Raw genomic sequence first — 16,162 nt, forward strand, 5'->3', positions numbered from 1 at the left:
TGTATTTCAATTTTGTTTACAATATGATTTTTTTTTATTTAAATTATATTTTCTAAATTAAAAATCAACTTTGTATTTTAATTATTAATAAAATTGAAATTATACAAAATATAAACGTATATATCAACGAATATGTTTTGATTAAAATATATACAAATACATTCAAATCATTTTTACGTTATATTTATATTTTTTATTTGTTCATCCATTTCAGAAATAATATTTATGGATACCGATTCTTCTTTTTCTTCTTCCGTTTCTGAATCTGAAATAGCTGGTGGAAAATCTGAAATAGCTATTGAATAAATATAAGTTTTAAACATTGGCAATAATTTATTAATAACGATAATTATGATTTATCACATATTAATTAATATAAAAAAATATTAAATTAATAGTTTAAAAAATATAATAATAGTCTAAAATTAATAATTAATAGTTTAAAAAATATAATAATAGTCTAAAATTAATAATTAATAATTTAAAAAATATAATAATTACCATGTCTATTTAACTTTTCTTCTCTCGCATCAACGAGAAATTTTTCTTGCGCAGATATAATCTCTTCTGCATTTGTACAAAGTGAATATGTTTTTAATAATTCATCATTCAATTCTAAAAATGAGTGACCCCAAGAAAATTTTCCGAGATAAAATTTTGCTTCTTCAGGAAAACCTGTTATAATTAAAGTAGCAGCTATTGCTTCTACACAACTTAATTGACAAGGTTTTCCATAATTTATTGGATTTGCAGCAACTAGAAATGGTAAAAGACGCGGATTGGAAGTTCTCATTCTACTAAATGGAGTATCATCCAAACGTGCCCAACTACAATCGACGACTGCACAACCATAATCTTTTATAATATCACGATCTGTTGGACTCACACACTATAATATGAAATTTCAATTTACTATATTGAAAATTAATTTATTTTCTATTGCATTAAATATACCATACCTTTTGACCAATAGGTGTAAGAACTAATCCTGAAAATCGAGCTCCTAACCTTAATATTTTTATTAAGCCATGTCTAACTAATTTTTTACCGGAACATTTTTTAGGATCACAATGTTCGAGGTCCCACATAGCAACGGGAAAAGAGGGGGACCATACATTTTCTTCTTGTTCTAAAAATTAAAATAATCGAATTTGTTTCAGATTTTTTTAAAAATATTTATACAATTAAATATTTCCTTCTAACCTGGTTCTTCATCTTCCTTATCGGATTTATCTCTTTCTTGACGGTATTTTTCTTCTTTTCCAACAACATGTCGTGGTCGTCTTGTTAGTATTCGTTTTCTGTTTTTCTTTCCGTGAGATGACATTTATGAGATAACATAAACTTCAAATTGTTTCGTAAAAATATGAGCATGAACTATATATATATACTTTTCAATTTGAAGGTTACTTAACTCAATATGTATATAAACGTAATAATAACTGTATATAACTGTTGTAAACCCACGTGTATTCATACAAATGAATTTATATTCAAATAATATATATATTACATTGTATATATCTATTATAATATAATAATAATAATAATAATAATAATAATAATGATAATGATGATGATAATAATAATAATAATAATAATAATAATGTTATATTATATAAATTTTTTCAATTATGGGCATTAATTATTTCTCAAAACATATAATTTTTTATAAGATGCTTTACCTATTTTATCAATATGTTTATGTGAAATTGCAATCAAATATAATATTATTTATGTGAATTAAATTTATATATAATTATTATTTAATAGAAATATAAAAGAAAATCTTAATAGAAACATTAAGATATAATAATTCATATATATTAAGATTTGTAAAAGTACCACTGCATTAGACGGCACTGATATGCTGTTAGAGTGGGTAACAAGTGGCTGTTCTGTTCTCAATCGCTCCGCGGAACACAAATTGTTCAGTGAATAGGGATTCTTTAAACATGTGTTTAAAGACGATTTAATCAGAAGAGAATGTTTTGTTCATACTTATATTGTTCTTAAATTAAAGGTAAATGTTAATTTATATTATTTTACATATTAGTTTTTATAATTTATCAGTTCACATTATTAAAATTATTATTTCGTAATGATATATAAAAACATTGACTGGTTAATGCGTATTTGTGTAATTGAATATTTTTAGCTTTACTGATATTAATAATGTTTATATCGTTCATGCCGCTTAAAAGACATGGATTCAGGTACATTTTATTGAGATAAATATATTGTTTCTTATTTTATAACGTTTTTGCTTATATATATATCGTATCTAAATATTTAAATTATTATTAATTGTTATTTAAAATTTTTTAATAAATTTTTTTTAAATATTTATTACGTAACATATGGATATTAAGAATTTTTTTATAAATATATAACAAATTTATATACGATATACATTTTACGGTAGTATATTAATTTATAAATTATAGCGAATCAATTTATTTTAAATAATATTATGATTTATAAATTTTTTAATAATATTATAACTTATATTTTCTCTCTTTATAAGAAAATACAAGAAAAGAAACAATTATAAAAGTAACAGATTGGTTACGTGGAATTTGGGAAATGAGACGTCAAACTGGTCCTGTCCAACAATGGTTAGATTCAATACCATCACCTATAAAATCTAATTTTTCAATAAAAAATGAAAACCAACAAGAATCAAATAAAAAATCTAATGTTTCATTGATACCAAGTGAACCTAAGGATATTCCATATCCTACAGGAACAAAACAATTAACCATGACTAAATCTGCACCTATTAATGTTCCTAATACATCAGTTAATACAACAAGATTACCTAGGTATTAAAACAAGAATACAAAAATAAGAAATACACAATAATCATTAGTTTCATTATTATTTATGTTTTTATGTTTTATATAGTTCATTGCCTCATAAATTGGTTCGAGATCCAAGTCTACAATCTGATAGTAGTCACTGTAGTAGTGTGGAAAGCTTATTAGAATTAAGAAAAGCAGATCCAGAAGCAATTTTACTTGGTCTTGGATTTGGTGGTTGTTCAAATAGTCCACAAGAAAATGGTTCCTTTTCTCGCATACCAAAAAGATTTTTACAGCCATCAAAATTAAAAGGCATAGCTATTAATGATTTTATGAAGCAGCAACAAGAAACTAGTGAATCTTTTGATTCAGTATCTTTAGGATATAGAGGTTTAACAGGTAAGATACATGCAAAAAATTGATGTATAGGCAAAAATATGATAGAATAATAAAATAGAAATATATATAAATTACAATTTAAAAGTTATTACACTTAATGTGGAACAATTAAAATTAAAATAAATACATCAAATAAATTTTATAGATAAATTATTATAAGTTAAAAAAATAAATTTATGTTACACAAATAGTAATGTTATAGGAAGCGATGACACATTATCTGTGTCTAAACTTTGTCCACATCGCAGACATTCTGGACCAATTAATTTTGTAAGTCTTGTGACAATTAGGTTTTTTCTGAATTTTTCATGATTTTAAAGTAATTTTTATTTGAAAAATTTATATTTCAATTTTGTTTTAATTGTTTTTTTGATGTGCTTAAATATCTATGCTTATAGATTTTTAAATGTTTGTTTTATAATGATAAATAACAAATAAATAGAAAATGCATGAAATAGTTATTTTGCCCGTATGAAAATATTTAATGCCTGAAATAAATTATTTGTTTTGTATCATAGGTGATTATAATTATTTATTTAGATTACAAGATATTAAAATTAAATAAAATAAATTAATCATTAATTGTTTTTAAACTTGTAGTATCTTTAGTCATAAAAATAAAATTGCATAGTTTTTCTAAGTTGCATATTATATATATTTTTATAAATTGTTATCGCTTCTTGTTTACAGACAATTTTAATGTTATATTATATTTATTTATTGTTAGTATATAATAATGATATTTAATTGCTAAGGAATGTGAAATTATTTTTATTTTTATCTAAAAGGTTCACCGTACGTAGCACCATCAGAAATCGTACAGAAAATTATGCAACGCTTACGAGAACACGAAAGTCACGAATATGATCCATATGCAATGTACAATTCGTACGAACAATATAGCCCATTGCATTGTGGTGGTACACTTTCTGTACTGTCCCCTGACAGTAGACAATTTTTGGAACAACCACGTTCTAAAAGTCCAGACATGCGTAACAAACGTATGATTATAGGTAAAATTGGTTTTATTTGTTTCTTTTATTAATTATTGTTTTAATTACATATGTATATATTACATATTATATTATTGAAAAATATACTAATGAATATTGAATATATATTTATAGGACAAAAATCATTTGCATTTGGGCATGATGGTGATTTAATTGAAATTGATTCATCTAATTCAAAAAGATCATTTGAAGATACTTTAAACAGTGACACTAATGTTATGGAGAGTTTAGAAGCAAAATCTAGTGATTTAACAAGTGATGATATTAAAGTATTTAAACAAACGACTATTCAGAAAATAGAAAAAGTATTACCAAAAAGCTTATATTTTAATGACGATAAAGAATTTAATAACACTGACTTTAATTTATTGACGAAAACGTTCAAAGAAAATTTAAATGAACAAAATTTAGATAAAAATATTAATTGCAAAGACGATATTTCTTTAAACACAATTTCACATAATATATTTGATATTCGAAGAGCTAGTGATGGATTTTGTAATATGAAAGATGGAAAGATTTTATCCGAAATAAATAAACGAAGACATAGCGACGGTTTTATGCAAACTTCTAAGCATAATGATGATAATATATTAGCTCGAAGAAGAAAAACTTTGAAGCGACAAACTAGAATAAATGATATAGATGATATAAACTATTGTGATTTAAATATCTGCGAATCTGATACAGCACAATGCAAAGAATATAACTTGAATAACGATGACAAGCAAAAAAACATTTCTACGAAATTAATTCAGAATGATGATAAAAAGATACAATTAAAAAGTGGAACCAGAAATTACGATATAATTAAATATTCACAAACATTTCTCGAAGAAACACATAATTGTATAAAATCAATTAATTCAAGTAAAGAAAAACAAGGAAATAATAGTGAATATTGTATTGAAAAATCTCAGTCTATAGAACAAATATGTGTAAATAAAGATGAAAGTACAACTTGTTGTTGTCATTCTGGTACTAAAAAATATTGGAAAAAAATGGAAAAAATTATGCAAGAAAATAAAAACTTAGAAAATATGGTAACAAAAAGTAGAAGAGAAATGGCAGAAATTCGAGAAATGCTAAGTAGCGTGTTATCTGTACGATTAGAACCTGGTTTTTAACTACACTTGAATACAGATAAAAATATATTGCTCCATATGATATTAGAATATTCGAAATAAATTTCGACAATATATTTTCAAAATTATTTCGCATATTAATAATATTTTTGAATCTTTAAAACATTTTTAATCTTTAAAACACAAGAAGAGTGTAATTTACAAAATTATCACAAAAGCTCATAATAAGCTCATAAAAATTGCAATGCAGTAAGAATGCATTTTTACTTATAATAATTATAATTGTTTTTAATTTTAAATAAAGATGTAAATATTTTGTTATAATTAAAAATTTTTATTTTTTAGTAAATATGGATGAAATAGCATTATCTCATATATTTACAAATAATATATTGATTTATTATTATGAAATATTTTAGTATATTTGAAAAATTATTGCTATTATTTTATTATTTTTGTTGCTATATAAAACATGTTAGTGTTAAAATTTTCATTTAAATTTCATTGTTGATAATATATAAATTATTTTACCATTGTTCAATCGTACTCAATGTACGCGTATATATTAAATTGTAAATATGTATAAAGTAACTTTAGAAACTGCATTTCATATTCGATAATTTAATGATGTATATGTAAGCATATACTTCAACAAAAAAAAAAAAAAAAAAAAAAAAATTGAAATTCTAGTCCAATTAATTTTCGCATCAATAACCTAATTTTATTATATTGCTGTAAAAAAAGAAAAAAGGCAATAATAGTTATAGAAGTAGCAGCAGCATTAATAGTAATGATAATAACAATAAAGATAAAAATAAGATTCAGCTATTTTTTTTTCTGATAAATGTTAATATTTTTTTTTATATATGTAAATTAACTTGTAAGTAATTTACATCTTACTATAAGAATTAAATATTATATTTGTGAAGAAAAGAAAGTAAGAATTATTTTGCAATATTTAACTTTATCTTATATAAATATTTGCAATTTTATGCCTTCATATAAATATTCGAATTTTTATGAATTTAAAAATATACATTTTAAAGTGACAAAACTATTTTTGATTGAAACTATTTTTGTATAATGGAAAAACTTATTATGAATGATTATTAATAATTATTATTAATAAAGTCATAATTTTATAAGTTCATCAATTGCCTTTAATGCTCAAATATTATATATATTTCTATTATTGTATTAGTTCTTATTATGAACTAAACATAGTTTTGTTGGGGCTCTATGCTAACATTAACTACATTTCAGCACAAAACTTTTATAATTAAGTTAGACATAATTATAAAAATTATATTTACGTATTATTAATCAAAACATTTAAAGTACAAATTAAAATGGAAGTTACAACAGGATTTATGTATATATGTGTGTACATATAAATATTATATATATATATATATACACACACATATTTTTTTAATCTAACATATCATTTAATGTTTTTAATTGTTAAATTCATAACAAAGGTTCTATTCCATATTATGTGCCTACATTCCAATAAATTTGATGTATACAAATTATACAAACAGGATAGGAGCTTTGTAGAAAATATGAAATGTACAAATAATATAGGAATATTGAATAAATATTTGACAGGATTAATTTTTACTCTCTCTCTCTCGCTCTCTCTCTCTTTTTTTATGTACGTGAAACATAATTTTTATCTATAAAGCTAAATTAAACATGACATATCATTGAACATGATTGATGACAGTATAATTAATTTCTTATTCACACTGTTGCTACTAACATAAGTCCATTATACATAATATTTATAGCTATGAAAACTTCGAGATTTAAATAGAAAATTAAGAATATTATGATTTTCCAGTGAATTTACACGACGATAGGAACACAAGACCACAACGGTAACTGACACTGTGATTTATTTTCTATATCTAATATTTTGTATTTTAATGACTAAACATAACACGGAATCTAGTTACTGAAGATGTTCTTATAATTGGACATTGAACTGTTTAAAGTGCAACAGAGGATTGAGTGAATTTTACAATTAAAACTACGCGAAAATTTATATATCAAATTATCACTAGATAAAAAAAAGTAATACAATAGTATTTTGAAAGTAACATGCAGTCAAAACAAGAAGCTTAGACTTTTGTTGAATTTATGAAACATAGAATATGAGTGGATGTCGTACCTTTTAAGGAAAGAAATAATGTTGTAAATATTTGGATAGCTCGATTGTTAATTCAAATACACATAAGTATCTTGTAGAATTATTAATTATACATAAAGCTACCCTTAGTAAAGAACTGAGATCCATGGTCCACTCAATCTTATTTTTAAACACGAATCTGCTAGAATATCATTTTGTAAACTGCATCCATGTATTTATGTAATATGTCTGTGTAATGTTGAGATGTACCTGTGAATGTAGATGTATTCTTCCTTAGCATATCTTAAAATGTATATAAACAAATATGATCAAACATGATCTATATTTAGTCTTCTTTTTCTTCTCTGAAAAATAGGAAAAAATAGATGTCTTTTTTACTTTATTCTAGGATAATAATGAAATTATCATATAAAAATGAAAAAAAAAAAAAAAAAAAGAAGAAAAAACATACTTTACAACTTCCTGTTGATGTTGATCAAGGTGAAGTTCAACAATGGTTTCTGTTCTACTTTGCACTTTGAAAGTAACTTGTGCAGCCAAATATTTATCTTTGTTATTTACCGACCATCCTGAATACTATAAAATATAATATTCATTAAAAAAATATTTATTAACATATAAATTTTATAATAAAATTAATGTTAAAAATATGTTAAAAGCCCACCGTCGATGTGCTTTTATATAACGTTTTTCCATCTTCTTTAAAAGGTAAAAATTTTTGAAGTAATGCTTTTCCATCTATCCTCCATAATGTTGGATCCGTATTTCCACCATCTGTATTTCCAATATCAGCTTTTGCAACAACAAATGCACCAGACTAAAATAATAAATACATGTAATTGTATTTCTTGTAATATAAACAAACAAATATATAGGATGTTATAAACTCATTATACAACTCACAGTAAAATCTTTTGGTGTCTCTCCTGATGATTCGTTATAGCTGTTATCATCAGAATCTTCTTCATCTTCATCTTCTTTTTCATCTTCTTCTTTTTTAGACCGTCTTTTTCTTTTAGGTTTTTTTCCTGTGTCTGAATCAGATTCTTCATCTTCTTCATCATCTTCTTCTTCATCTTCTTCTTCTTCTTCATCTTCTTCTTCTTCTGAATGTTGCCGTTTTTTAGCAGCTTCTCTTTGTGGCCTTTTTTTAGCACCACTCTAAATATTAAAATTAATATTATTGAGATAATCTGATTATGATTTTATGTTTATATTTTTATGATTATATGATTCTATTATAAGATTATTAATATTATACAGATACAATATATTAAACATATTTATATTATATTAATTTTTTAATAAAAATTTTTTAAACTAAAAATATAAATGATAATACTTTTATTTAGATCAATACATGGCTTTTGATAATACAAAACATAGATAGAAGGATTAAACATCACAGAATTGCAATGTTTTGAAAAATACATATTAATGACCGATATTAATAACTTAATAATAATTTATCGACTATAATAATATTTTGAAGAATAAGTGATTCTATATAATAAAAAATTAAATTTTTATTTACATTGAGATTTAAGAAATATAGAAAATGTATTTTATTGATGGTAACATATATTCGATAAAATATCGGTTGCGTATTTGATACGACTACAATATATCACTGCTACATAACTGAATCGACTTGTGTTTTCTCGTTATCTACTAAATGGGACCGATTAATTAGAAATGATATTTATTTATGACAATATTGAAAAATATGAAATTAAAAGAAAAACGTAAGTATCAGAGATGATAATTTGAATCCCTTATCTACAAACATTTATGTTTGTTTTCTTACTTGATGAAAAATATGAAGAATCGAAGTGCCGCCGATTGACAGAACTTTATTTGTGAATAACGATGTATATATAGATATTTTTACATATAAGAAAATTCATTAAAAAAGTGACAGAAAAACAAGAAGTTATGATAAATTAAAAAATAGGAAAAATATATTCAAGAAATAATAAAAAAGAGGAAAGTATTAGTAGCGTGGGCTTACTTCAGCTCCGGCCTCAGGAGTCCACTCTTCTTCAGAAGCTCCTTCAACTTCTTCCGGATCATCCGCGGAATATTCATCCTCGTCTGAGACGTCTTTAGTTTTCTTCATGTTGCTTTTTCGCGAAATGTTTGCAAACTTTCCCAATGGGGCTCACTGGACGAGAGAAAAACTTGACGAGATTATGTACGAGACAAACCAATTACGTACGCGACTGCCGCAAACAATATGGCGGTATATAGCGATGGGAATTGCCTTTTACGCACAACCTCCTGCGCAGCTGGAAGCGACGCGTGCTTTATAACTTCCTACGCGTTCATAAACCCGCGAAAAATGGAATTTTTAGATAACTATATAAATCATTTACGAAATTTTTATAATCTATTTGTAAATTGCAATAATATAAGATACTAAATTACTATTAAAAAAAATAAATAAAAAAAAAAAGAAATGTAAAAATAATAAATAAAATGATTATACTTAATATTTATAAGTTAATAATATACATTGTATAATAGTTTAAAGTAGTTTGAAAGTGCATTTATTGAATAAGTTTAATTGTATAATTAATTAATTGTTTATGATTTATCGATATTTTTTAATGTCTTGAATTATAAAAATTTGTCCGAATTCAAAATGTTTTTCGAGTTGGATCGATATGAGCTGGCGCATGCGTTAATATTTTAGTGAATAAGTCTCTTTCTTTGCTATTAACAGTGTTAAGAATTTGGCGTGCAGAGAGAACAAATAATTACGAAAAAAAGATAAAAATGTTCGAGCTATACGGTATGAACAAAGATGGTATGGTTTATCGTTCTCCACCACCAAGAAGAAAAGAAGTCGACATATTAGAGGTAATTCGAAAAAATTGGTCGATCTAATTATTTGTTTCATAAGCATTGTTGTATTTATCAATGCTCATTTTCCTATTTAAAGATATTCTTGTTTACAAAACTTTATAATGTGTATAATAAAAATGATAATATTAAATTTTATTGAAAAATTTCATTCATAATATTATATCATACATGATAAAATATTTAAAAAAAATTAACAAATATTTTGATTGATCGCTTTGATTGAAACTATTATATTTGCAGACTTGTTTGCAATTACCATCTCCTGAACTAATGAGAAAATTACCAAACGGTGATGCAATACATCATGCAAAGGATTCAGGTGTTTCAACCTCTTTTGATAAAAATAAAGATCCACCAAGAGAAAGTGGTATGTTTTTATATGTGAAAATAATTATAATTTAAAAATATAAAGTATCATTTTTATGCTTATTTATCGTTAGAACAGAAATGTGATTTTACGGATGAAATGAAATAGGTTAGAAAAATTGAAACAGATTATATTCTTTATAATATTGTATATTATCATCAGTTCATCACTTTTTTCTTGTTCTTTTTCTCATTCTTTTCTCATTTTATACCAATGATTTTGTTCATTGCTGTGGAACTGCCACATAATTTTTCTAACGATAAAGATAAATATAAAAAATTGTTAAGATCATTAACTTTGTTCGGTTGAAGATATCACTTTGAAATTCGATATAAAGTTTATTTTTTTCACATATGAATTAATTACTAATTTTCGATTCCAATAATCGATATTGAAATGTGTTAAGAAGTTTATCAACTTCTAATTGAAATCGATGAAAAAGAAGAAAAATTGTCGCGGAATAAAAAGAATTTATAATCGTTTTATTGTTATTTCTACGTCTGCATTCATCGATGACTAAATAACGACGTAAAAGGAAGGTGTGTGGATGCTATGATACGCAGGACGGAGCGTGTTGAGGAAATGGATAGTGATGATTGGTTTCTTTTTCCTTGGATGTGCTCTGGTCGCCGGTGTTGGATTACCTTTAGCTTTGGAACTACGTAGCTCGCACTTGTTGGAAGCTAGACTTCAAGTTGTTCGACGAATGCTCTCTGAAATACCTTTGATCGATGGGTACGAAATTATCTTGTAAAAAAAATTGATTCAAATATCTCTACAGATTGTGAATATCATGAATGTTTCAGGCACAATGATTTTGCATGGAATCTTCGAAAACATCGAGGAAGTACAAAATTGAAAGATTTTCCTTTCGATGAGAACTTATCGCAAAACGTAAGTTGGGGATCTCAATGGCAGACTGATCTGGTACGGTTACGACAAGGTATTGTAGGTGGGCAATTCTGGTCTGTGTATGTACCGTGCGAAGCACAATTTCTCGATGCAGTGCAACTTACTCTGGAACAAATAGACGTGATACGTAGGCTCACTTCGAGATATTCGAAGAAAATAAGGATGGTAACGAGTAGCAAGGAGCTCGAGAAAGCACATAAGGATGGCGTGATTGGGAGCTTAGTAGGAATTGAAGGAGGCCACAGCATTGGGACATCCATGGCTGTGTTAAGAAGTTTTCATCGACTAGGAGCACGATATATGACCTTGACACATAAATGTAATACTCCATGGTAAGATTATATAGGAATACAAGAATAAAAAAATATAAAAAAAAACGATGAACATACATAAATATGTAAACATATATAAATATAATGGTGATGAACCAATCGTTGCTATCATCCATAGGGCGGATTCTTGTTCGGTGGAAGATCCGAATTCGGATGCACGATTGGATTTTCATAGCGACGGATTGTCGATATTTGGTAAAGCAGTAGTAAAAGAATTGAATCGATTAGGAATGCTCGTGGATTTGTCTCATGTTTCGATAAGGACCATGAGGGATGCGCTGGCAATGAGTAAGGCGCCTGTAATATTTTCTCATAGCGCTGCCAGAGCTCTTTGTAATTCATCTAGCAATGTTCCAGATGATATACTTCGTAATTTGGTAAGAAAAGAAAGTTAAATAAGACGATTTTTTTTTCTCGAAATCTCAACTTCTTTATTTTTCATCTTTGTCCTATTTTATTTTTATTTTATATGTAGATAATCTGATTGTATTTGATTATAACGAAGTCATAAAATTAATTATATAAAAAATTTTTTGCTAGAATATCAATTTAAGATATTTAAAAGATATAAAGAATTCGATCATTTTTCGGTATCGTATGTAAATTTTATATAAATTCATAATAATTTACGAAAAATTAAAATTCTTTTAAATATTTAAAATATATAATAAAATTTATAATATTATTTAAGATTCATTCATATTGCTCATGAGATCTATCAGATAACTATCAGATATGAAAAATGTAGATTGTATGAAAGACAAGGAATATGCGAAGCGATATTCTTTTGTTCATATTTTCATTTCATATTTGTTTTTTGTGCAATAAGTTTTAGAAACTTTAAATTATTATTTATTTATATAATTATTTTTTCAATTAATGATTTTTCAATATAAATACTTTAATACTTTCTTATAAGAAATAATGAATTGTATCGATTGCATTAAAAATTGTATAATTCCATTTACAAAAATGAAACTCACGTCCTCTATATATCTACATTCTTTATAAAAAAATTATTAATATATACTAATACATATTTTTATTCTAAATAATTTTTATAACAATTTTTATATTTTTATATTTTTATATTTTTTTCATTCGTTTTAAAAAATATTTTATATAGATAAAATAGATATTCTGTAAAATCGTAGATATCGTGTTTTATCACTAAAATGACGTTTAAGCTAGATTAAATTTAAATTGTAATTAAAAATTAATTGACTATTTTTTCTGTTTCGTTACTTGGAATTTTTAATTATTCTGTACAGAATAAAATATATAAAGTTCGAGAGCCAACAATATAAATAATGTCATCACTGTAGCACCAATCAATGGCTGCTTTTGAATGCAATAATTTATAACCTTGTTATTTCAACTAAATCTTCTTCTATCCATATTTTTTATATATCTTTTTGCAACAGCAGTATTATTTATTATCTAAAATATAAATAATTATAAATATAAATATAAATAATTTATATATCAGAATAAATTATTTATATGTATAAAATTATATTAAAATTATCTTAAAATTTATTCATTTTCTTTATGAATACTAAATATAGGAAAATATCTTGATTAATTTAATTTTTTATTTGCTAAAATACTAGTACTTGGCCCACATGACCAAGGTACATTGATTAGTATGTCAAACAATACCTCGTAGATAGGCGAGAAAAGTATGCAAAAACGAGAATGCTGGTATCATCGTGTCTTATCTTTTGTTTCAGTCGGTGAATGGTGGTTTGGTTATGGTAAGCTTTGACAGTGCACATTTAAGCTGTGGAGATAAAGCTTCTATGTATGATGTGATAGGTATGTGTATATTAAAATATCGTTAAAAAACAAAATTTTCTTTTTAAAATGTCAAATAATTGTTTTTATATATTGCATAAAAAAATAAAAAAAAAAGAAAAAAATATATAGTTGTTCTTTATAGCTCATATCAACCATATAAGGCGAATAGCTGGTGTTAATCATGTAGGTCTTGGAGCTGGTTATGATGGAATATCAAGGTAAATATGAATGGATAATGAATAATAATTTATTTCCTTAAACTTTTTTAAGATATGATTTTCTTTTATAATAACCTGCGATCTCTCATCTTTTTTTAGATCTCTCATTTTTTTTTGGAACATAAGAATATTTTTAATAGAGTAAAAAAAAATGTTTTTCTTTTTTATGTTACAATCCTTCGTGAATTATGTTATTTTCAAGTAAAAATAAAATGAATGCGGCATGTTTTCAGTCCGCCAGTTGAACTTCCAGACGTTTCTGGTTATCCTTTGTTATTGGCCGAACTGACGAGAGATCGAAGGTGGTCGGCTTTGGACATTAAGAAATTGGTGGGTGGAAATTTATTGAGAGTATTGAAGGAAGTGGAGAATCACGCTGTAACCATGTCGCATCAATCTCCAGCAGAGGAATTGATTCCTCAGGAGTTGATAGAAGATACCGCCTACTGCAGATACCATGATGCTTAAAAACAATTCGACATCAATATTTCGATAATTTTCGGAATGTCGAATCATCCATTTCTTATTGTTTCCTCTCTTTGTACCTGAATTATTCTGTTTTACATTTTCTAATAAAGTAGTCACGGATCATCCGAATCATTGTTTTTTCTATCCTTCACATTTTAATAATTCGCATATAATTTCTTATAAACGTTTCATGTTCACCATCCATGTGTAATGTAATACCTTTATCGAGACGAATGTATTTAATTTCACATCCTTTGCGCCACGGTTAACGAGTCACCTAACTGTGCAGCAAGAAATAAAAAATATAATTAACTGTAATCGTTTCGTTCATAATCAAAATGTCTATGCACGATAAAATGAACATCGAATTAATGTTCGTGTAAATATATACATATATATTTATATATTCAAATACATATTTTCATCTATAGTATCATATAATTATATATTTATGTATTTATATTAATATGAATAAAGTCTATTCATATTATAATATGGTAAATTATGATAATGAATATTATATATTTATATTTCATATACAAGATATTTTAAAAATATGGGAATATTATTTAATTAAACATTCCTGAAATAATTTTCATTTTCAAAAACTTTCATTATCATTTTGTTAATAAATTATTGATAAACTGGCCAATCACAGAGAATATAAACTAATTAAGTTACGATAGGTTACAATAGCGTTGGATATCTGTCGCCGTTATATATGAATAAACAACACATGAAAGAAATATGATTTTTTTTGATAAAAAGTATTTATTATATTTAACAAATTCTTTGATATATATATATAATTTGGACTTAATCATTCTTGATCGGCGATATTCATTGCGATTTGAGTCTACACTTTTAATAATTATCAATAATTTGTTATTAACAAAATCATAAAGCCAAAGTTTTTGCAGAAAAAAATTACATTAGAAATTTAATCGATATTCTCACATTTTTAAAATACTTTGTATATTTTTTATACGATTATATCATAATATCGATTTATTCGATGTAGAATAATACTTATATTACGCAATTATAAATTTAAGTAATAAAGTAATAAAGATAAGCACAATATTTTGTTAATTTTTTTTATTTTTAAAAAACTTATATAATAATTAAATAAGAAAAAAGTATTATGAAAAGAATGTGTGGAAAAAAGAAGGAAATCGAAAGATATATAATAATACCAAATAATAACATGCAACCAACGAAGAAATTAATAAGTGATAAAGTTATCGAAAAGGACAAGATAAATCACGATTAGATTTTTAGAAAAAGAAAAATGCTATAGAGATCAAAAAGACAAAGAAAAGAAAGTAATAATAGAAAAAGAAATAGCGTCATAGAGAAAAAAATTTTTAGATTGTTTTGCACAATTATCGATTGCAAATTATCGATTATCGATTAACGATTACCAACTATCAAATAGCAGCTACTTTTCGACTAATAAGTCAGTTCTTCTTGATTATAAAATCAACGTATCTAAATTCGAGAATATAGTTATACTTACAAATAATATGTTATTATTCATGTTATCATCAATTATACATTAATTACAGAAACATAGTTGTTTATGAGAAATCTTAGCACAATCAAAGATCTAAAATGTGGAAATATTAATTGAAGGATAATCTTTAATTATTCAAGCATAGTTAACTGTTCGTGTTTTCCAAAAACACTGTCACGCAATCTATTCGATAATCGATTAATTATAAGTGTAACGTCTCAGTCG

General features: G+C 25.1%; 3 protein-coding genes and 1 long non-coding RNA gene across 8 annotated transcripts; 2 read left to right on the forward strand and 2 right to left on the reverse strand.

The window, feature by feature from the left end:
• Window positions 1-4: 4 nt before the first annotated feature.
• LOC107997476 (uncharacterized) lies at window positions 5-10,568 on the reverse strand. Its single transcript, XM_062079486.1, has 12 exons — window positions 9,468-10,568; window positions 8,360-8,617; window positions 8,121-8,273; window positions 7,908-8,032; window positions 7,784-7,800; window positions 7,706-7,738; window positions 3,021-3,179; window positions 2,714-2,821; window positions 1,204-1,329; window positions 960-1,129; window positions 502-889; window positions 5-295 (listed from the first exon to the last, which is right to left on the reverse strand). The coding sequence occupies exons 1-12, from the start codon at window positions 9,573-9,575 to the stop codon at window positions 174-176; spliced, it is 1,767 nt and encodes a 588-aa protein (XP_061935470.1). The 5' UTR covers window positions 9,576-10,568; the 3' UTR covers window positions 5-173.
• LOC107997497 (uncharacterized) lies at window positions 1,728-6,918 on the forward strand. Of its 2 annotated transcripts, XM_062079563.1 has the most exons (6): window positions 1,728-2,023; window positions 2,205-2,216; window positions 2,528-2,825; window positions 2,908-3,203; window positions 3,992-4,216; window positions 4,331-6,918. In XM_062079563.1, the coding sequence occupies exons 2-6, from the start codon at window positions 2,207-2,209 to the stop codon at window positions 5,341-5,343; spliced, it is 1,842 nt and encodes a 613-aa protein (XP_061935547.1). In that variant the 5' UTR covers window positions 1,728-2,023; window positions 2,205-2,206; the 3' UTR covers window positions 5,344-6,918. The 2 variants fall into 2 exon arrangements, with proteins under 2 accessions (XP_061935547.1, XP_016911615.2); XM_017056126.3 differs by lacking the exon at window positions 2,205-2,216 and having other exon boundaries at window positions 1,729-2,023.
• LOC107997560 (dipeptidase 1) lies at window positions 10,132-14,550 on the forward strand. Of its 4 annotated transcripts, none has more exons than XM_017056248.3 (8): window positions 10,132-10,318; window positions 10,565-10,691; window positions 11,255-11,426; window positions 11,498-11,935; window positions 12,054-12,312; window positions 13,669-13,753; window positions 13,878-13,953; window positions 14,187-14,550. In XM_017056248.3, exons 1-8 carry the CDS (start codon window positions 10,235-10,237, stop codon window positions 14,419-14,421), a joined length of 1,476 nt encoding a protein of 491 aa, XP_016911737.1. In that variant the 5' UTR covers window positions 10,132-10,234; the 3' UTR covers window positions 14,422-14,550. The 4 variants fall into 4 exon arrangements, with proteins under 4 accessions (XP_016911737.1, XP_028522379.1, XP_016911738.1 ...); XM_028666578.2 differs by having other exon boundaries at window positions 13,865-13,953; window positions 14,187-14,260; XM_017056249.3 differs by lacking the exon at window positions 10,132-10,318 and having other exon boundaries at window positions 10,563-10,691; window positions 11,227-11,426.
• LOC133666697 (uncharacterized) lies at window positions 14,061-16,137 on the reverse strand. Its single transcript, XR_009831186.1, has 2 exons — window positions 15,941-16,137; window positions 14,061-14,702 (listed from the first exon to the last, which is right to left on the reverse strand). It is a non-coding gene; the product is annotated as an uncharacterized LOC133666697 (long non-coding RNA).
• Between the last annotated feature and the right edge of the window lie 25 nt (window positions 16,138-16,162).

This window comes from Apis cerana, linkage group LG9 (assembly GCF_029169275.1).
Source record: "Apis cerana isolate GH-2021 linkage group LG9, AcerK_1.0, whole genome shotgun sequence".
Classification (NCBI taxonomy): Eukaryota; Metazoa; Arthropoda; class Insecta; order Hymenoptera; family Apidae; genus Apis; species Apis cerana.

What these genes read in the sequence shown, in the direction of transcription:
- LOC107997476 (XM_062079486.1), bottom strand. Translation starts at nt 9,575, where the DNA reads ATGAAGAAAACTAAAGACGTCTCAGACGAGGATGAATATTCCGCGGAT. An exon ending in GAATACATCTACATTCACAG is followed by an intron (nt 3,180 to 7,705) that starts GTACATCTCAAC and finishes TATATCCTAAAG; the next exon opens with ATACTGAATCAAAAGATTCA. An exon ending in AATATCCTTAGGTTCACTTG is followed by an intron (nt 1,330 to 2,713) that starts GTATCAATGAAA and finishes ATGTTATCTCAT; the next exon opens with AAATGTCATCTCACGGAAAG.
- LOC107997560 (XM_017056248.3), top strand. Translation starts at nt 10,235, where the DNA reads ATGTTCGAGCTATACGGTATGAACAAAGATGGTATGGTTTATCGTTCT. An exon ending in CATAAATGTAATACTCCATG is followed by an intron (nt 11,936 to 12,053) that starts GTAAGATTATAT and finishes TATCATCCATAG; the next exon opens with GGCGGATTCTTGTTCGGTGG. An exon ending in TTCTATGTATGATGTGATAG is followed by an intron (nt 13,754 to 13,877) that starts GTATGTGTATAT and finishes TGTTCTTTATAG; the next exon opens with CTCATATCAACCATATAAGG.
- LOC107997497 (XM_062079563.1), top strand. An exon ending in AGGATATAGAGGTTTAACAG is followed by an intron (nt 3,204 to 3,991) that starts GTAAGATACATG and finishes TTTATCTAAAAG; the next exon opens with GTTCACCGTACGTAGCACCA. An exon ending in TAACAAACGTATGATTATAG is followed by an intron (nt 4,217 to 4,330) that starts GTAAAATTGGTT and finishes ATATATTTATAG; the next exon opens with GACAAAAATCATTTGCATTT.